This window comes from Aquarana catesbeiana, linkage group LG10 (assembly GCF_042186555.1).
Source record: "Aquarana catesbeiana isolate 2022-GZ linkage group LG10, ASM4218655v1, whole genome shotgun sequence".
NCBI classification, from domain to species: Eukaryota; Metazoa; Chordata; class Amphibia; order Anura; family Ranidae; genus Aquarana; species Aquarana catesbeiana.
In genome coordinates this window covers 41,371,454-41,394,134 of record NC_133333.1, presented here as the reverse complement: position 1 = coordinate 41,394,134, position 22,681 = coordinate 41,371,454, and the positions used below count along the sequence as shown (strand labels likewise).

Sequence of the window (22,681 nt, the reverse complement as noted above, 5' to 3'; positions counted from 1 at the left end):
TTGTCTTGTTTAATAAAATATTGTTCACTATTAAAGTAGTATTAAAGTTTTGTTCTCTTTTAAATTTAAAATAACAAACATATTATATTTACCTGCCCTGTGCAGTGGTTTTGCACAGAGCAGCTCTGATTCTCTTCTTTCCGTGTCCCCCATAGGTGCTCCTGGCTCCTCCTATTAGAGCAGTGCCCCCAGAAAAAGCTGCTTGCCCTGGGGGCACCCCCTGAGCCGCTGTTCTATGTGTCCATAAGACACTTAGAGCCCTGGCTCCCCCCCCGCTCTCTCCCCATTGGCTCACGCTGCTGTCTCACCCAATGAGGAGGGAGAGTCCCGGGGCAGCCAAGGCTATCGTGAACATCGCCGGATTGGAGGGGGCTCAGACTCAGTGGATTTGGGGGGGCACTGCACGCTTCACTCATAGAAGGTAAAAAACCTTCAGCCGTTAGAACCAATTTAGGTATATTTTAAAGCCTTCACTTAGACATTTAATGATGTCTAGGATATATATTTTATGTGAATTTTTAGACATTACTTTATATTATATTTGGTGCTGTGTAGTTCAGTTAGTATTGTATACCATTGTGTTATATTCCTTTATTCACAATCTTCTCTTTTTATTAAGTTTGATGGTATGCTGGTGCTTGTAGTCTGCTTTGTAAATATTAAAGTGATACTAAACACACCCAGTTTAATTGATATTATCCCTTCTATTCCTGTATATGGATGATGGCACTGTAATTATTTTAATAAAAAAAATCTAAGTAACTTTTTCCTAATCAATGTACAGCTATCACATGTCCCAGATATTTCCCAGTCTGTCTGCAGGGAAACATAAGCAGGAGGAGCTTCTAGTCCTCTGCTGCTGGTCACATGTTAAAAAAAAAAAAACAGCCTTTGGAATACACAGTAAAAATAAATAATTAATATCAATAAAACTGTTAAAAATTGTCATACAAATATAATATTTGTAATCAAATCTTCATTATTTTTTGGCAATTGGTGTAGGTGGATTTCTGCCAGTCATAGGCTGCATCACGCCTTTCTAGCCTGTGTCTTAGAATAAGAGGGAGGTGAATCCTCCATCAATCTACTTAGCTGGTTAGTGGGCATGGAGGAGGAGAGAGGGAGTGGGCTGTCGTATACTACTGTGTATATGCCCACATGTGTGACTCTATAGTCACATGGGCTGCTCAGATGTGATAGGGAGGAAATGCTCAGCATAGAATCTCACTGATAAACGAGCATGTGCATGAGTTGGCAACCATGCTCTGCAAAATCCCTAGCAGAATTGGGGACTTGAACAGAAGGGGGAGATAGAGAGCAGCAGAATCAACCATTTTTTTTTTTTTTTTGCAGAATAAAGAAAGTGAATCTCATGGTGACTGAGTGACTATGAACAGCATGTAATACACTGATACATTGATAGTTTTTTATGATGTGGGTTTAGTGACACTTTAGGTCCCACTTGCAGTGCTCTCCCCACTCTGTTCCTTTCACTGAAGCTGTGCTTATAAGCTGGCATATTCTCCTTTGGGCAGGTTTGGCAAAGGGGGCTGTGCTCCTGAAATATGTTGCCACCCGCCCTTTCCTGACACTCTGTGCTATACCAGGTCCATGCAGTGCCATGGACACCACCAGCTGTCATCTTCCAAAGCAGCCAGAGGGACAAAAGGAGGGAGGTAATAGTTAGATGAGGAGAAACAACAGTTAGCTGAACTGATAACTTTGCCCTGAATGGGAAATTCACAGATTTTTCACTTTAATTCCATCATGTTGTCTTTTTGTATTTTAGGGCATCTCAAAACCATGTGCAAAAGGTGTTGGAATATTGATTCAACTGAATGCGGCACAGAAAAGGATACAGAATGTGATGGAACCAAGTGCATGATGCTGTCAGAGTACTACAATATCAGTAAGTATGGGGGAACTGCATGCTGATATATACTATGTTACCAAAAGTATTGGGACACCTACCTTTACACGCACACAAACTTTAATGGCATCCCAGTTATAGCTCATAGGGTTCAATATTGAGTTGGCCCACCCTTTGCAGCTATAACAGCTTCAACTCTTTTGGGAAGGATGTCCACAAGGTTTAGGAGTGTGTCTATGGGAATGTTTGACCATTCTTCCAGAAGTGCATTTGTGAGGTCAGGCCTCTAACCTCTCTAGGCCTCTAACCCCTGGCCTCCTTTCCTCTCTAGCTTTCCTCATCCCCTCCCTGGCTCTCTACTCCTCAGGAGCGCATTCTTCCTTCCCTAACACCACTTTTCTGCCTATCTTCTTCCTGGTTTCTGATCCATCTCCTCTTCCTAGATTTGTATAGGCTACAAATTGTACCATTGTATGTATATTGGTGGGCCTAGAGGATACCCCGCTCTTGCGGGAATCTTCCCAGGACCACTTGGCCCCCAGGGCTTTAAAAAGGCCTATACTCTGCTATTATATCAGTTCTTGTTTTCATACTGCTGCAACTTGTTTACTTTTGTAAGCTAATTTTTGTTAATACTGTCAATTATTAGAACTGATCCCCTGTATGGATCTCTCTGCAGCAGCTGAAAGCTGACTTCTTCTCCTCTCCCTCCCACCAGCTTTTGGCTGCTGCAGTGTGAGCCTTGCAAGGGATGGGTTCCAGTAATCGCCCCCCTGCCGCACCAAGCACTCTCCTTGGACACCAAACATTTCCTCCTGCTGCCCAGGCCCCCCTGTGTACCCCTGCCACCACCACCGTGCCATCTGCCTCCCTCTCCTCCTTCAAACTAGCAGATGCAGGGACACCATAGGATCCCTCAGGATGGAGGGTCCGGTAAATATGTCATGTTTACCGGGCCCCCTCCTTTCCTTAATGAACACAATGAGTGATCGGTAGTGATCACTCACTGTGTTCATTCATAACTGATAGTAAACTGTCTTTATTTGGGATGAGGGGGCTGACAGATTGGCTGTATGGGCCCTCGTGGTTTCTCACAGCAGCCCTGGGTGTGGCTAACACCATTGTCCCTGATGAGGCACAAGCCTGTAGCTTGTCAATCATCACCTGGCCACACCTAGTCCTGTCCATTGCTTTTTATATTGACAGCACTGCCTGTGTTGTTGAAACCCTCCCATCGTGAGCATAGTGCTGTATCTGGGTATGGGGGGCATGTGATCCACAAAATGTAGGAGGATTCAGATCAGTGAGGGAAGGTAAAGGAAAGTTTTTGGACTTAAACATTCGGAAGGATTCCTTAACACTTAACTAAGCTCCCTTACCCACACAAACTTAACTACACTTAGCCCTTAAACTTAACACTTATCAATGAACCTGATCCTGCTTAGCTCTTACCTCAAACCTATTGGGGTTGATTTACTAAAACTGGAGAGTGCAAAATCTGGTGAAGTTCTGCATAGAAATGAATCAGCTTCCAGGTTTTTTTTGTCAAAGCTTAATTGAACAAACTAATGTTAGAACTTAATAGGCTACCATGCACAACTGTGCCAATCAGAACAGGAGGCAGGCCTTAAAACCAGATTAGCTGGAAGGAGAAGCCAGGGAAGCCATGACCGTATATCGGGTGAGTGCAGACCTGGCGGGGGGTTTGTTTGCCGTCCCTCCCAAAAAAATTGAGCACAAGCTGCCACTGGGTGGGAGAGTTGCTGTTATATAGAAGGCAGCATCTCTTCTGTTTTTTTTTTGTCAAAGCTTAATTGAACAAGCTGATGTTAGAAGTTAATTGGCTACCATGTACAGCTGCACTGGATTGTACATTCTCCAGTTTTCATAAATCAATCCCATTGTGTTACTAAACCTAACCCTAACAATCAACTGTTACAAGTTAACCATCCCCTAATGTTTAACCTAACAGTTATCCCCATAAACCCTAACTTTGACCTTCACTCTAACCACTAAGCTGGAAAATGTTTTTCAATCAGTGGCTACAGCCGCTGATCAGTGTATTTTGGCAACAGCACAATGTCCCGACAGGGGGGCATTCCTTCAGGGGAATCCCATCCTTTGTTCAGGCTAAAAAAATACTAACAGTGTATAGCCAACTTTAGATTGACCTAACCCATAACTATATCCCAAAATCAGATTTAACACTTGCATACTTACTAGACAGGTGCATTCGTTTTCGTCCGAATGCATTTTCGTCCGAATTTCAGGTATTTTCGTTATCGTTTTAACAAACGATAACGAAAGTGCAGAATCCGAAAAACGAAAGATCCGACATAAACAAATGCTTTATTTTCGTTTTCGTTGCTACAACAGTTCGATATAGATGGGAGATTCGACATGATGATGACAATAACAATCTGTGTCCATCAAACCTGTGGTCGAATGTGCCTAACCTTAACTCTATTAGTCCAAGATTATTCTACATAGAGAGAAAAGATTTGACGTAGGGGAGAAAGATTCAACGTAGGGGAGAGAAGATTCGACGTAGGGGAGAAAAGATAAATAAAAATAATGATGATGATGAATGTTATTGGCTGATTGTAACCAAAGAGGAGGAGCAGTAAAATAGCTAGAACTAAGTACACACCTACTTTGGCTTATGGTGTCTGTTGAAAGTTCTAAGAAGATTCGACGGAGCAGGTAAACTATACGGCGTCGTACAGTTTAGCTGCTCCGTCGAATCTGCTTTGAACATTCGACAGACATCATAAGCCTTCAATGACAGATTCGACCTCAATTTGGATTTTCGGACGCATGCAATTTTTAACGAAAAACAAAATAATTAAAAACGAATTTCGGGAGTAACTAAATAAATTTATTTTTTGGACGAAATATTTCAGTGTGCACATATCTAATACTTACCTTATCCAATGCCAGTTTTTGTCCCACCAGTCATTTCTTGTAAGACAAATGTTCACTTTCATGCTTTGTGATATCTTTTTCAGGCAATGTGATTTATAATAGTGTGAAAAAAACGTGTGCAACGGATATAATGTGTGATAATTGCTTCTCCATATCTACAAACCATGGCTTAAGCGTCCGAGTCAGTGGTGAATGTAGGGAAGGAGAGAACAGTAACGCCGAAATGAAGTATAAGGGTGAGTTTATTTATCCTTGTCTGTGAAAATAATTATAGTTTCATTGTCTTCCTCCTATTTTTTGAAGCAAAAAAGAAGTGCAGTAATTCAGCAAGCAACTGTAAGTTTGAAAGTATTTAAAGCCCATTTTTGTCATTTTGGGTAGAGTAGGCAATTTTATTTACCATCTGTGTGCCATTAGGATTTCCCTTCACTTCCTGTCCAGAAGACACAAAAAGGAAAATCTCTTCTTAAACAGTTGTTACCAAAACAGGCACTTTTATTGGATGATTTCCCGTTCTGGTGGCAACATATTGGATTTCCTCCACTTTCCAACAACAACAGTCACTAAGATAAAAAAAGAAAGCTCATCTCCACAATCTGGACCCTTCATCACTTTATGTAAAACTAAAGTATTCATCATCTTCAAGGACGAAGTCTACATCACTACAGGGAAAGTGATGAATTGTTACCCATGAAGTACTATGCTGAGCAGTTTATACAGATAAGTGCATGCAAAGGATTTTCTGTTTGAAGCTAGGTGAACCTAGATAGAGCTTCTTCAGTTGAATTAATCACTAGCAAGCAAGAGTATTAGCATTAGCCAGGTAGCCTGACCTAAAACAAGATTGCATCTAAAACTGAAGTTCAAAAGGTGCGCCAAACTGTTTTCCTATACAGGACCCTATTCCATCAACATCCACCACTGGAGGTTATAAGCGGAGGACAACTAGGTGAAGAAATACCAACAGACAGAAAGACATACCTGGGAACTTGCCATAGTCAAGTCAGCAATGTTGGCTTTTCAAGTCAGCTCATTACTGGCTGGGCTCAGTTCTCCAGCTCTCTGTAATGCTCAGCATCCGTTGACTGTAAACATTGTAGGTAGTGGTTGCTTGGATGCACAGATGCCAAACTCCAAGAGGTGGCAAGATGCAGGCGGTTTTACATGGTATACATCCAATAGTAGCCTGAGAGCAGGACATGTGTGCAGGACCAGGCAGGTGTCATCACACAAGGTCTGCCTGGAAGTTGAACTCCCCATACTGCTGCACCAGAATAAGGCTTAATGCACACTGGTTTAAAAAATTAAAAATTCACCTAAGCTGCATTTTTTCAACCAGTTTAGGTGGGTTTATCACCATTTGGTGTTTGGGTGTTTATTTATTTCATTGGCTGGAATTGTAATTTATTCTGGCCATTGAAATGAATAAGTCCCTAGCAGTGTTTGGAGTTTTTTTATGCCCAAAAGCTTTAAGAATCAGCAGAAGAATTGCATTCGGAAGAGGAAAATTTCACTGCCTCTAAATTCTGCTGCTCCTAAACTCTGGCAAAAGCCTATGTGTGCATGGACACCCCGTCATAAAAAAAAGGCAAAAGCTCCTAAATTTGAATTTAGGAGCAGCAGTGTGTCCCAGGCTAAAGTGTTCGGGTTTGGCTTGAAGTAAAGGTGGCAATACTGAGCCTGACCCACCCACCAGCCCAAAACCAACCAGATGAGACTGGCTCCACTCTGCAGCATTAATTCCCTCTACTACACTCTCCATGGAGCACTATAAACTCTGCTATGGCCTTCCCTGAACTGCAGTATAAAGGTGGGCCACCAGACCCACCTCTTCTTCCTTGTTTCATCTGCATCCACAGTTTGCAGAGGTGTGGCCAAACATATTAAAAGTTCTGGTGCCGAGTCTAAACCACATTGAAGTCAATAAGAGCTGAATCTGTCAAATCAATTTTCTCCAATTTAAGGCTAATAGCCAGTGGATTGGCAAAAGAAGTGCATGGGGCACTGGCCCAGGGGACTTTCACCATTGCAAATACAATTTTGCAGAGCAGTGACTTTAATATTGCTGAGAGTGCAACATTAAAAATGCCCCTAAACCCGACAGGCAAGTGATGCATTTGTGAACAAAGTAATATAGCAAAACTGATATTTTACGAACGAAAAGAAAAAAAAGCCATTACAATGTCGTTATTTCAAGCTTCCCTGCAAGCTTCCTTTGTTTTATAAATAATGTGTAGGAGTTAAGAGTAACGGTGGAAGCTTGAGAATGGATGTCATCAGGGAGAATTTTCTGCTGGGCAAAGTTACATAGGGAAGTGGTCCCAATGCTTTGGTGCTGCCAAGGAGGAGAGGCAAGAGGGAAGATGGCTAAAAGATGTATAATTGTGCTCTGCACTTAAATAACTGTTAAAGAATGTTTAACCTTTCACATGGCGTTCTACACTAAAGATTCTGATAGTATGGTCAGATGTTGGCACCAAGTTGTACCAGTCCCACTCCTCTTCTACTTTTGATTAGAACACTCATTCAACTGCTTTTGTAGCCACCATATGTCTCCTGGTTAGAGGCCCACACACAAATTCCTAGCCCTGTGACTAACACTTAATAAAGGAATTTCCACACATGAATGCATTTTCAGCACTTTACTGCACCTTCACATCTTCACATTATTTCCCATGCCATTTCACATTTGACATACTATCAGAATCTTCAGAGCAGAATGCAATGTGAAAGGTTAAACATTCTTTAGCAGTTATTTCAGTGCAGAGTACAAGTACACATCTTTTAGCCATCTTCCCTGCTGATGAGAAGTCATCGGTTGGTAGGACGCAGGCTGGCGGCACGCACAGCTTTCTGCTTTGCTGACAATAGTACATACTGTATAGTTGCAGGAGAGAGCCATGCGGGCTGTGCTCCCTCTCTCCTTGCAGAGTCGCACTACATGGGAGTTAACACAGAGTAGCGATCAGATCGGGATCTGTCCGCGGCACCCTGGTTGAAAAACCCTGATCTATACCACCTCACCTGGAAATTCAGCCCGCAAAGGGCCCCTTAGCTCATCTCAGTGTAGGTCTAAATCTTGGCATCCCTAGGGAGGGATTTCTCTAAAAGGGAGCTAACACCTGCTTATAACTTTTCCCTTACCATACCAAAATTGCAACAGAGTCATCTGACGGTAGATAAGCAAACTGCATCTGCTACCAAATGAGGTGGGGCCCACACCCCCAAATACATACCAGATTCTTATCAAGGGTGTGTATCATACAGAAAGTAGGTAACATACAGACAACAACTGTACAACCACAAATGACCTTCGCCTGACAGAGCTAATCCCCCACCCCAAAAATTCCTCCTCCTACAGAATGGCAGAGAAAGAGGCTGTTGCAGAAGAGCAACTATAACTAGAGAAGGAGTGGAGATGTCCACTGCCACTAGAATTGTATGGCTGTGTAAATTTCCTCACCTCCTCCTCTGATATTATAGGGATGTGCAGGGCAGTGGCGGATGGTGACGTTTTAGGATGTTGGGGCACCAGACTCGCCCCTCCTTTTTGACCCCTCCCATTTATAAGCCCCACCCCTATAGCATCCACCCACTCCATCCCCTGTAATCCACTTGCTTCCACCTATAGTGTCAGCAGTATACAGCTCAGCATCACATGACAAAGTATACAACCCCAGAATCACAGGACAGAGTATACAGCCCAGACTCACAGCAGAGCATACAGCCCCAGACTCACAGCAGAGTATACAGCCCAGAATCACAGCAGAGTATATAGCCCAGAATCACAGCATACTGATCATCACTGTTCACATCATTGATTATCATTACATTGCATCACTGATCATCATCTCATTACTGATCACCAATGATCACATCATCAATGAACATCACATTGCTGGAACACAGTGTGCCCTTGTACACCTTGTGCCCCCTAGAGTCCATGAGGTTATATCTATAAAGGCTCTTATGTGACAGCCCAATAACCTGTAATACATAGACAGGACTGTAATCACCACAGGCACTGTCTGCCCGGACACCTCCCTATCAGAGGACTTGTCTGCTGTTGCTGGGCTGAGTCAGTTGCTGGGACAAGGACTTTGGGGGAGTCCTGAGTCGGAACTGTCCAGCACCCTGTCACCCTTCTTCATGTCCAGCAACTCAGGGACATCCTGCAAGGCTAGCCTGCCAACCATAGCTGCCCATGCTTCAGACTGGGATGGAAGTGTCAGTGTAGAGAGGAGGGAGGGCTGTGAATAAAAAGCTCAGTTCGGGCCGCGCATTCCACTGAGCTGCTGACATCATTTCCGGTTTATCACTGGCCAGGGAAACCGAAAGTGATATCGTAACTCGGAGGGAAAGCACTGCCCATGTCCTAGGGTGGTGCCAAACAAGAACAATGCACCCATAGTGATACTATGGGCGGAAATATTCCGGCGCAATGGATTGCGCCACAAGGCAGGTTAAAACCCTGCAAATGAAGCGTCTTGTCTGCAATCTGGTGATTGCATAGACGTTGCACTTCCCATGGTGCACTTAAGGACGTTTTTTTTTAAAGGTCCTTTTTTAAAAATGATTTATTTACTTATTTTGTGACTGCCTGGGGGGGGAATGGGTGTCGCCCGTGCGCCCCTATGGATGGCAGCCACTGGTGCAGGGCAGAGAGGGTTCTGTGTAAGTCACCAGAAAAGATGCTGCTATGTCACTTGTGAACACAGAAACGGGTAGAGGAAGAGCTTATTGCAGAAAACTTCCTATACTGGCTTCTGTATTTGAAAGTGACAGCAGTTAAAGGTGAGCACAGGGCCAGTCTCGGAAGTTCTTCCTACGAAATATAATATATATATATATATATATATATATATATATATACATATATATATATATATATATATATATGTACACACACACACACACACACACACTATTTTACCAAAAGTATTGGGACACCTGCCTTTACATGCACATCAATTTTAATGGCATCCCAGTCTTAGTCTGTAGAATTCAATACTGAGTTGGCCCACCTTTTGCAGCTATACCTCTTCTTGGATGGCTGTCTACAAGGTTTAGGAGTGTGTCTATGGAAACGTTTGACCATTCTTCCAGAAGCACATTTGTGAGGTCAGGCACTGATGTGGATGAGAAGGCCTGGCTCGCAGTCTCCGCTTTAATTCATTCCAAAAGTGTTCTATCGGGTTTAAGGTGAGAATTCTGTGCAGGTCAACTTTCTCCACCCAAAACTCACTTGGAAAGTTCCCAGGTATGTACATAGATAGATAGCAAATGTATTCATTTATTTTTATTTTCCAGAACAATGTCATGATAAAATGCCACTAAACAACTTCATGTGTCCAAGCTGCTATGTGAATACATCTACTGATGGCTGCAAAAGCGAAGGAATGGTATTGTGCCGTGGGAACGAATTTGAGTGTTTGACGTATAGGTCACTTGTTCAGCTGTCCGGTATGTATCTATCGCAATTATGATTCTTTTGTGATTACCACATAAACAGTATCGCACAACATTTTTGTAAATATTTTATTACATCTTTTCATGTGATAACACTGAAGAAATGACACTTTGCTGCAATGTAAAGTAGTGAGTGTACAGCTTGTATAACAGTGTAAATTTGCTGTCCCCTCAAAATAACTCAACACACAGCCATTAATGTCTAAACCGCTGGCAACAAAAGTGAGTACACCAAGTGAAAATGTCCAAATTGGGCCCAAGTAGCCATGTTCCCTCCCCGATTTCATGTGACTCATTAGTGTTACAAGGTCCCAGGTGTGAATGGGGAGAAGGTATGTTAAATTTGGTGTCATTGCTCTCACTCTCTCATACTGGTCACTGGAAGTTCAACGTGGCACCTCATGGCAAAGAACTCAGAGGATCTGAAAAAAAGAATGTTCTTTCTACATAAAGATGGCCTAGGCTATAAGAAGATTGCCAGGACCCTGAAAATGAGCTGCAGCACGGTGGCCAAGACAATACAGTGGTTTAACAGGACAGGTTTCACTCAGAACAGGCCTCGCCATGGTCGACCAAAGAAGTTGAGTGCACGTCCTCAGCGTCATATCCAGAGGTTGTCTTTGGGAAATAGACGTATAAGTGCTGCCAGCAAAGCTGCAGAGTTTGAAGGGGTGGGGGGGCCAGCCTGTGAGTGCTCAGACCATACGTTGCACACTGCATCAAATTGGTCTGCATGGATGTTGTCCCAGAAGGAAGCCTCTCCTAAAGATGATGCACAAGAAAGCCCACAAAAAATTTGCTGAAGACAAGTAGACTAAGGACATGGATTTCTGGAACCTTGACCTGTGGTCTGATGAGACCAAGATAAACTTATTTGGTTCAGATGGTGTCAATTGTGTGTGGCGGCAACCAGGTGAGGAGTACAGAGATAAGTGTCTTGCCTACAGTCAAGCATGGTGGTGGGAGTGTCATGCTCTGTGGCTGGATGAGTACTGCCGACACTGGGGAGCTACAGTTCCTTGAGGGAACCATGAATGCCAACATGTACTGTGCCATTAATGTCTAAACCACTGGAAACCAAAGTGAGTACACCACTAAGTGAAAATGGGCCAAATTTGCAATTTTCCCTCCCTAGAGTCATGTGACTTGTTAGTGTTACAAGGTCTCTGGTGTGAATGAGGAGCAGGTGTGTTAAGTTTGGTGTTATCGCTCTCAATCTCAGATACTGGTCACTGAAAGTTCAACGTGGCACCTCATGGCAAAGAACACTGAGTATTTAAAAAATAGAATTGTTGCTCTACATAAAGATGGCCTAAGTCTATAACAAGATTGCCAAGACCCCGAAACTGAGCTGCAGCACGGTGACCAAGACCATACAGCAGTTTAACAGGACAGGTTCCACTCAGAACAGGCCTCGCCACAGTCGACCAAAGAAGTTGAGTGCATGTGCTCAGTGTCATATCCAGAGGTTGTCTTTGGAAAATAGACGTATGAGTGCTGCCAGCATTGCTGCTGAGGTTGAAAGGGTGGGGGGTCAGCCTGTCAGTGCTTAGACCATACGCCGCACACTGCATTAAATTGGTGTCTATGGCTGTCATCCCAGAAGGAAGCCTCTTCTAAAGATAATGCACAAGAAAGCCTGTAGTTTGCTGCAGACAAGCAGACTAAGGACATGGATTACTGGAACAATGTCCTGTGGTCTGATGAGACCAAGATAAATGTATTTGATTCAGCTGGTGTCAAGCGTGTGTGTTGGCAACCAGGTGAGGAGTACAAAGACAAGTGTGTCTTGCCTACAGTCAAGCATGTCATGGTCTGGGGCTGCATGAGTGCTGCCAGCACTGGGGAGCTTCAGTTCATTGAGGGAACCATGAATGCCAACATGTACTGTGACATACTAAAGCCAAGCATAATCCCCTCCCTTCGGAGACTGGGCCGCAGGGCAGTATTCCAACATGGTAACAACCCCAAACACACCTCCAAGACGACCACTGCCTTGCTAAAGAAGCTGAGGGTAAAGGTGATGGACTGGCCAAGCATGTCTCCAGACCTGAACCCTATTGAACATCTGTGGGGCATCCTTAAATTGAAGGTAGAGGAGCGCAAGGTCTCTAACATCCACCAGCTCCGTGATGTCGTCATGGAGGAGTGGAAGAGGACTTGGCAACCTGTGAAGCTCTGGTGAACTCCAGGCCCAAGAGGGTTAAGGCAGTGCTGGAAAATAATGGTGGCCACACAAAATATTGACACTTTGGGCCCAATTTGGACATTTTCACTTAGGGGTGTACTCACTTTTGTTGCCAGCGGTTTAGACATTAATGGTGTGTTGAGTTATTTTGAGGGCACAGAAAATGTACACTGTTATACAAGCTGTACGCTCACTACTTTACATTGTAGCAAAGTGTCATTTCTTCAGTGTTGTCACATGAAAAGATATAATAAAATATTTACAAAAATGTGAGGGGTGTACTCACTTTTGTGAGATACTTTATATGGAGCGATGTACTCCTTGCCATACATTTTGATTCACTTTAAGGTTCATTGACCATAAGAATGGTATAAGGCTCCGAAGACCCCCTTTACTTTAACAACAGAGAGTTTGCAACACAGAGTTCCTTTGCCTACTTAAATGAAATAAATATTAAATGAACCCTGTATATAGTTTAGACTGCATATGTACAATATTTTACATAGAAACTACATTTTTTTTAAAAATCAAGCAATCAGGAACACATTTTTGCTATCAAACAAATGAGCCTTCCCTTTTCATCCTCTTTTATCCCTATCTGGATTTTAGAATTCTACATACTGTATGTGATAGGAAAAGGGAATGATCCCTCCTGTCTCCTCTGTCTCAAGTCACTTGAACCGTCCAATCATGTAAGGAATTCCCCATGTTTTAGAGGTACAAATCCCTCCAAAGCAATCATTTCTAGTGGGTTAATTCACCCTATATTTTTTCACCCAATGAAGATTCCATCAGTCAGATCTCCTTACTATAATTTAAGGGTCTGCCCCTGCCCACCTTGATGTAGTTCCAGCTTGGAACAACCAAATCCTAAAACAAAAATGAAAAATATTGCAGCTTACTAATCCTTAGATGTGGTGGTTGCATTATTTTCCTTTTTCGGTTTTCTCCTATTTTTACCCGGGGATCCTTCAAGTAACAAATTACCTGTCTTAGGGTGACAAGGTTCAGAGCAAATCAAGTTTAGCAACATTATTCACTGTACCCTATTTAGAAGTATTTGGTAAAAATAAAATCTTATCTTGATTTGCAGATGGTAAGGAAGTACCAATGTCAATGCAAGCCTGCTTTACAGAAGGTGGTTGTAAAATAGGGCTTGCAGTTGTAGTCGGAGCAAAGCAATTAGAAGCAGTAGAGAAGACGTGTACCCCTGCAATACCAGTTGTTCCTGCTAGAAAAAAAACAACCAACGCAGCTGCAAGCCAAGCTTGATCTTATGTTAGGACTTTGATGCATGTGTAAAACGTCATAAGCTTTGGTTGCTTTAGAAACAATGACAACTGAAAACAGCATTGAGATGTATCAAACAGTAGATGTGATAAATGCATGTTAATAAAATCTTTAACTCATCATCAGTGTTACTTTGTTTTTTCAAAGACAATTTACATTTGTCATTATTACACACAGTAATTGGTATATGCAATACACTGCACAATGCCATTGCCTTAATGATGTGTCATGAAGAATTAATTCCCGCAGTAGCTTTTCTCAACCTTTTTGCCTTGGAGGAACCAGGTCTCCAGGAATATTGATGAGGGGACACACTGGACATCTTTGCTGCCATTGTGCTATATACTGGGTGTTCAGTGCACCCCTGTGCCTTTGAGGATTGGGCTACCTCCAGGCCCATCTGCCCTCTATCTATCCATTAGAATATGTAAAAAGAGAACACATTAAGCAATAAAGTGCATTCGTGCGAATACAGACAAATATCAAAATATTCAGATGTGCAGATAATCAACAGTATATAAACAATAATAACTGTGAATAAAGTTTGAAGACACATATGCTAAATTACATCACATGTGAATAAAGTGCAAACAAAAAGTTCATACAAAGCTGGATTCCATCGAAGAAAGTCTCATGGAATAAGAAAGTGTTTGGAAATGACGATCATACACCTGAAGCCGTGACACCCATCAGCATAATAAAAATGGAGGCCTATTGGAAAGCCAGCGACCCCTCTTACTCAGAGAGGTCACACAGCGCTTAGTTGGATCTCTGATCCACTGAAAAAGAAGTCCAGACGTTCCTCTCCTATAGCTGTGGATGGTATACACCAGGACAATGGGTAGTTTCTGTTGTGATTATGATTTAAAAAGAGTAAACACAGTTGATTGATAATAAATGGCTTCCGCCAAACACTAACCATGAGTAAAGGAAAAGTTTTTGTGTTATTATTCACATTCTCTGCAAAATGGCCAAGAAATCATAAATTCTGCCAGCGTATGTAAATTTATGAGCACAACCGTATATACATTCTGCCGACGTATATCGTTGTGAGGCGGTCGGCAAGTGGTTAATTTACTGAATTTTTTTGCACACACACACATATATATATATATATATATATGTGTGTGTGTGCAAAAAAATTCAGTAAATTAACCACTTGCCGACCGCCTCACAACGATATACGTCGGCAGAATGGCACGGGCAGGCAGAATCACGTACCTGTATGTGATCTGCCTCCCGCGGGCGGAGGGCCCGATCAGACCCCCCCGGTGCCCGAGGCGGTCGGCATTTCTCCCCCGGCGATCGGAGGTGAGGCCATCCATTCATGGCCCCCCCCTCGCAATCGCTCCCGGCCAATGAGATCGTTCCTCGGCTGCTGTATAGTAAACAGCAGCGGAGAAAATGATGTCATCTCTCCTCGGGTCGGTATTTTCCTTTCCGGCGCCGAGGAGAGAAGACATCGATGTGAGTGCACAAACACACACACAAAGTAGAACATGGCAGGCACACATTACACCCGCCCCATCACCCCCCGATCACCCCTCGATCACCCCCCCCCCCCGTCACACTGACACCAAGCAGATTTTTTTTTTTTTTGATTACTGCATTGGTGTGAGTTTGTGACAGTTAGTGTGGTAGGGCAGTTAGTGTTAGCCCCCTTTCGGTCTAGGGTACCCCCTTAACCCCCCTAATAAAGTTTTAACCCCTTGATCACCCTCCGTCGCCAGTGTCACTAAGCAATCATTTTTCTGATCGCTGTATTAGTGTCACTGGTGACGCTAGTTAGGGAGGTAAATATATAGGTTCACCGTCAGCGTTTTATAGCGTCAGGGACCCCCATATACCACCTAATAAATGTTTTAACCCCTTGATTGCCCCCTAGTTAACACTTTCACCAGTGATCACCGTATAACTGTTACGGGTGATGCTGGTTAGTTAGTTTATTTTTTATAGTGTCAGGGCACCCACCATTTATTACCGAATAAAGGTTTAGCCCCCTGATCGCCCGGCGGTGATATGCGTCGCCCCAGGCAGCGTCAGATTAGCGCCAGTACCGCTAACACCCACGCACACACCATACGCCTCCCTTAGTGGTATAGTATCTGTACGGATCAATATCTGATCCGATCAGACCTATACTAGCATCCCCAGCAGTTTAGGGTTCCCAAAAACGCAGTGTTAGCGGAATCAGCCCAGATACCTGCTAGCACCTGTGTTTTGCCCTGACGCCCGGCCCAGCCCAGCCCACGCACGTGCAGTATCGATCGATCACTGTCACTTACAAAACACTAAACGCATAACTGCAGCGTTCGCAGAGTCAGGCCTGATCCCTGCAATCGCTAACAGTTTTTTGGTAGCATTTTGGTGAACTGGCAAGCACCAGCCCCAAGTAGCGTCAGGTTAGCGCCAGTACCGCTAACACCCACGCACGTACCGTATGCCTCCCTTAGTGGTATAGTATCTGTACGGATCAATATCTGATCCGATCAGATCTATACTAGCGTCCCCAGCAGTTTAGGGTTCCCAAAAATGCAGTGTTAGCGGGATCAGCCCAGATACCTGCTAGCACCTGTGTTTTGCCCCTCCGCTGGCCCAGCCCAGCCCACCCAAGTGCAGTATCGATCGATCACTGACACTTACAAAACACTAAACACATAACTGCAGCGTTCGCAGAGTCAGGCCTGATCCCTGCGATCGCTAACAGTTTTTTTGGTAGCGTTTGGTGAACTGGCAAGCACCAGCGGCCTAGTACACCCTGCTCGTAGTCAAACCAGCACTGCAGTAACACTTGGTGACGTGGTGAGTCCCATAAGTGTAGTTCAAGCTGGTGAGGTGGCAAGCACAAGTAGTGTCCCGCTGCCACCAAGAAGACAAACACAGGCCCGTCGTGCCCATAGTGCCCTTCCTGCTGCATTCGCCAATCCTAATTGGCAACCCACCACTTCTGCAGCACCCGTACTTCCCCCATTCACATCCCCAACCAAATGCAGCCGGCTGCATGAGAGGCATTTTTATGTCCTCCCGAGTACCCCTACCCAATGAACCCCCCAAAAAAGATGTTGTGTCTGCAGCAAGCGCGGATATAGGCGTGACACCCGCTATTATTGTCCCTCCTGTCCTGACAATCCTGGTCTTTGCATTGGTGAATGTTTTGAACACTACCATTCACTAGTTGAGTATTAGCGTAGCGTACAGCATTGCACAGACTAGGCACACTTTCACAGGGTCTCCCAAGATGCCATTGCATTTTGAGAGACCTGAACCTGGAACCAGTTACAGTTATAAAAGTTACAGTTACAAAAAAAGTGTAAAAAAACACAAAAAAATATATCAAATAAAAAAAAAGTAGCCGTTTCATTGTTCTCTCTCTCTCTATTGTTCTGCTCTTTTTTACTGTATTCTATTCTGCAATGTGTTATTGGTTTTTTTTTTTTTTTTTTTTGTTTAATAAATTTTTATTAGAGAAAAATATAACAGAGATACAATTATACCTCAAAATAGAAAACATTCTCATTTTAACAATAGCACAGAGAAGGAGAGGTAGTACTCACATAACATACCAGTTAGGAAAATTCCATAATTGCCTCTAGGTAGGTACATAGAATTAGCGTACTATCCAACTAGGCGAAAGATATAAACTATGTGAGTACCATGTATCGAATGTAATTGAGTGAGAACATAAAACTTTGGTTTGTTGAAAATAGGCACTTAAGAGGTAATATTGAGAAGCAAGTGTGGAAAGAGAGAGAATAAAGGAAAGATAAAATAGAAAAGTAATATAAGAGGAAGAAATGAGGGGAGAAAGGTGAGAAGGGAGGAGAAGGGAGGTGAAAGGTTGCCGGCATGCAGGGCCATGTATTGAAAAGAGGGTTGCATTAGCGAAGTGAGAGACAATGTTAGGTGGCTAAGTCTGATTAATTAGTTTAAGGGGTTTCGGTAATGAGATTTTTATATGAGGAAGTGGTCTTAAATTTTTTCCAAGAATCCCATATGAGAGAATGTTTTTGAGAGGTCCCTCTGAGATCATGGGTGATACTCTCCATGAGGTGTACGTTGTCAATCATTTGTAGCCAGTTTTTAATAGGAGGAATTACTGGTTGACCCCATAAAGTGGGAATCAAGGCCTTGGCAGTGTTCAGTAGATGAGGAATGATTGAGCGTTTGTACGACCTTATGGGAGTTTTTGTAACATGAAAAAGGATAGCCCACGGGTCGTTTGGTATGTGAACATCGGCAATCTGAAAAATCAGATCACGAATGGCATCCCAGTATGGACGGATAAGTGGACAAGACCACCATATGTGTGCATGGGTAGCTTTGTTCCCACAGTTCCTCCAGCACAAAGGGGAACTGGCAGGGAACATTTGGTGTATTTTAACTGGGGTGTAATGCCATCTAGTGAGCAATTTATAGTTGACCTCTGACATTTTTGAGGCTAGGGACGAGGTGTGTGCTAATTGTAAGATCCTATCCTTTTGAATATCAGTCAGGGGAAGATTAAATTCAGCTTCCCATTTAGTCAAGAAGTGTGAGAATCCGGGATTTTGGAGAGTGATAAGAGCTTTATAAAATAACGAAATGCTATGTAGGGGAGGGTCCTTTGGATAAAATATAGCTTCGATAGCGTTTAAATCACTAACGCCCCTAAGTGGAGTAGTAAGAGAGTTTAGGAAGTGTTGTATCTGGTGGTATCTCCATTTATCTAGATACGTGACAGGTTTAGGGGCGAGGATCGTAGATAGTGGTTTTAGTACATTGCCATTAAGAATATGATGGAGCAAAAGAGGTTCTCCCAGTCTCCATGTCTTAAAACCTGAATCTAGAAGACCCGGCAAAAAGTATGTATGGTTGAGGAGAGGTAATAGGGGGGAGTCATAAGCCCAGGAGAGTTTTTTACGTAGGGCGTCCCATACATCTAAAGAGGATATGGCGAGAGCCGAGGTAGAACGAGCAAGGTTCCTGTGAGATTTGGGTATCCAGGGAGCCATTGAAAGATCCATGCCACTCAAGGAATACTCAATTTGTACCCATAGCTTCGAGTTAAGAGCATATTTCCACTCAGCTAGCCTGGCCAATACAGTCGCTTGATAATATGCTTTGAAATTGGGAAGTGCCAGGCCACCTGAGCATTTGGAACGAAACAGTGACGCCCTGGATATTCTAGGATGTTTGTCCTTCCAGATGAAGCGGGAAACCATGGATTGTAAAATAGTAAAGAACCCCACTGGAACACCCAATGGTAGCATTTGAAAAAGAAAGAGAATGCGAGGTAAAATGTTCATTTTAATTATATTTACTTTCCCTAACCAGGTGTGAGACAAGTTGGACCACTTTCGTAAGTCATTTCTAATCCTATTTAGCATGGGAATATAATTATATCGGAAAAGGGAGTGGAGATTAGGAGTGAGATAGATGCCTAAGTATTTTATACATTTTTGTTCCCATTTAAATGGAAAGAGGGGTTTAAGCGAGAGAGCCTCAGATTTAGGGATGTTAATGTTTAAAATTTCGGATTTAGATAGGTTTATTTTGAAGTTTGAGATTGAATGAAACAAGGAAAATTCAGACATCAAGTTGGGGATCGAGATACGTGGTTGTTGAATGAAAAATAGAACATCATCTGCATAAGCTGCATATTTGTGGGATTTGTTGCCTATTTGTATGCCTTTAATATTAGCATTGTTCCTAATTGTAGCTAAGAAGGGTTCTAAGGTAATAGCAAAAAGGAGAGGGGAGAGGGGGCATCCTTGCCTGGTTCCATTATGTAGAACAAAGGGGTCACTTAGCGTCCCATTAATTCTAATTTGAGCTAAGGGATCAGAGTATAGGGATGAGATACGGTGGAACATTTTAGGTCCCAGACCAAAGATGCGTAAGGTCAATTTAAGGTACTCCCAGTCCACCCTATCAAAAGCCTTCTCTGCATCTGTAGAAAGGAGTAGGGTGGGCTGGGAGTAGCGCCGGACATATTGAATTAAGGAAATTGCCCGAAGGGAATTATCTTTTGCTTCTCTAGTGGGTATGAAACCTGATTGGTCGGCTGAAATCCATTTGGGTATAAGGGGAAGTAAGCGGTTTGCCATGACTTTGGCGAATAATTTAGTGTCAACGTTAATTAATGATATTGGTCTATAGCTATTACAATGGGTAGGGTCCTTATCTGATTTGGGAATGACAGTGATATGAGATGAAAGTGATTCCGGGTGAAGACCTGAGGAGTGAGAGATAGAGTTTGCATATGCAGAGAGGCGAGGAAGTAGAATGTCGCTGAATGTTTTATAATATAGAATAGTGAACCCGTCTAGTCCAGGTGCTTTACCGGAGGGGGAAGACTTTAATGCTGCTCGAAACTCCTCCACCGAGAAGTCTGCTTCTAATTCTTTAAGGACGGATATGGGCAGTTTAGGGAGATTAGCTTCTGTCAAATAGGAAAGCATACGATTCCGTCTCTCCTTATGAGGAAGAGAGGACAAGTCATTTTTGACGTTATACAAGTCCGAGTAGTAGTCTCTGAAGGCTTTAGCGATATCTGGAGTTGCATGAGCTAGTGAACCAGACGGGAGTTTGATTTTGGGAATAAATGATTGCGATTGCTTAGTCTTTGTTAGAATATTATTCCAAATTTATAATTCGGCACTTATAGGTGTTATATTATATTCATGGCAAGCTTGCAAAACATATTTGGTTTTATGATTAATCATAATAAATAGAGTATGTGTGAATGACCTTGATCAATAGATTTGACATGATTCTTCTTCTAAAGCTGAGCATTGCTGGATTTTTCTGGTGTAGCCAATTTGAGTATGACATTTAAGGTATCTTGGTGTAGAATGTCATGAGAAGACGAAAATAGACACGTGTCCATGTAGCTAAAGGAATATACATTGTGGATTATATTCTGTTAAGTTAAGTTAGTTTGTAGTTCCAGTTATATTAATAAGTACTAGTATATAGTTACTTAATGTAAAGTTGATAATATGTGTTCATATTATATAGATGTTTGGTTATATGACATTACATGATCAGCATATTACTTCAAGTATGGAGTGTTACATGTGGGCTTGTCAATCGTATGCCATATATGACTATGAGTGCATACTGAAGCTAGCAGAAATGAATATGTGCCATACAAGGTTCTAAGTTGGTGTGAGGTTATGACGTTCACACGTTCACATGTAACATATAAAGCCAATGCTTCCATATTGAAGGACACACAGAGACACAGACAGACACACACACACAGACACACACACACAGCTACTAGGATAGATACTGACATGTTCACATGACACTTTGATAAGTTGGGACAGCTGTCAATTCTGCCAGAAGACTAAGAACGTTATTTCCTGTTTCTTTTTGGACGACTCACACAAGACAGCACAGCAGCCATGAAGCACACATGCTTTCATAAGCTAATTACAGCTTTATAACTTTTTATTCTATTTCATATATTTTTACCCACACTGAACTGAACTATTATATTTTTTACATTGTATTTATGATGCCAATTGTGTGACAATAAACTCACACTTTGTTTTAAGTCAGTTTGGCTATCAATGCTATTCATCCTGAAGCGCCTCTGAGATACAAGAATATTTAGATATTAATAATATTCTTCATTTTGGAGAGCCAGACAACTGCCGTCATTTCTCAATTTTTACGGAGATCTCGATCCTTGCTGAGGGGGGAGAGATTAGCGCAGTTTTGCGAATATTCAAGTCTCGAGAAAAAAGATGGTTCAGAACCTATCAACCAAGAGGCGTTTGTGTTGCGTCAGATGTGGACAACAGTCCAGCAACAGACGGTTGAAGACGAGAAATTCTTCTAAATACGGTGAGTAAAAGTTATGGAATTTATTGATGAAATAGCTAGAGACAGCAAGCTAGAGTTTAAAGAGGTGTCTTTATATCCAAATGACAGTCACTTGTGGAGATATATGTACAACGAATGCTTAAATGCCAATACACAGATTGATAAATCCAGGTTCACTGTACATAAATTACGTAAAAAGATAGCTAATATCTTAAGCTTAGTGAGAATATTTAACAAAATGATTATTAATGTTGATTTACCTGCTAAAAATGTGTGTACACTAAAGCAGACAGAAACTAACAATGTACAGAACACAGGAATACATGAAAATGTGTCCCAAGATTCTCTTAATTGTCCAAACTGTGAGATTTTTTGTAATTATATAGAGAATCTTGAGGAACAAATTGACTCCAAAACAAATCTTTTGGAAAAACTACAGAATGACAGTAGATTGACACAGATTGCTGTAATAACTACAGATGACAAAAAGACTGAATCTAAATGTAAGCAACAATCCTCTTATATTCCGGAAAGTTCGGATATGGAGAATGTTGATGCTACTGATGAAAAAGAAATGAAACATAAAAACTTATTATGTAGAACTGCAAAACTAAAGTTGCAAATACATGATCAACTTATGAAAGTTTTAAAAGATTTTCCTATTTATGACACTGAGGCAACTGTATTTTCCAATTGGGATTTATTTGAAATGTTTGCGGATCGTTTTAATCTGTCAAATGATCAACGCAATTACATATTTCAGTTGTGGGTTCCTGTTAATTTTGCTAAACGAATTAACACACCTGTTATTGATGACAAAGGTCAGGAAAAACAAAATGATGCGACAGATAGACTGCGACAATTATTGCTATGTATGACCGGTGAGCAAATACCGACCATAGAAATGTTAGATCTTTTACAGACTACTGCAGAAGAAAATCCAATTGACTTTAGAATTAAATTTTGCAAGGTTTATCAAATGATATTTGGAGTAGATGATGACAATGACCCAGGTTTAAAAACAGCTTTCATAAAAAAATTTAAATACCTTGACCCAACTTCAGTAGCCATAGCGCAGGAACGTCAAAATTTAAATGATGTAGTAAGCTTCATTGATAAAATTA

The 22,681-nt window shown here is 42.1% G+C and overlaps 1 protein-coding gene across 3 annotated transcripts in view; it reads left to right on the top strand.

The window, feature by feature from the left end:
- Positions 1-13,862, top strand: part of LOC141110622 (uncharacterized) — a 138,028-nt gene extending 124,166 nt beyond the window's left edge. For 2 of the 3 annotated variants that reach the window (XM_073602065.1, XM_073602064.1), the window contains exons 2-5: positions 1,790-1,909; positions 4,879-5,031; positions 10,106-10,258; positions 13,546-13,862. In XM_073602065.1, the coding sequence (XP_073458166.1) occupies positions 1,790-1,909; positions 4,879-5,031; positions 10,106-10,258; positions 13,546-13,724 (605 nt within the window). In that variant the 3' untranslated portion in view covers positions 13,725-13,862. Of the gene's footprint in view, positions 1-265; positions 422-1,789; positions 1,910-4,878; positions 5,032-10,105; positions 10,259-13,545 lie in introns of those variants that run through there. The other variant, XM_073602066.1, reaches the window with a different exon arrangement.
- The last annotated feature ends 8,819 nt before the right edge of the window (positions 13,863-22,681 follow it).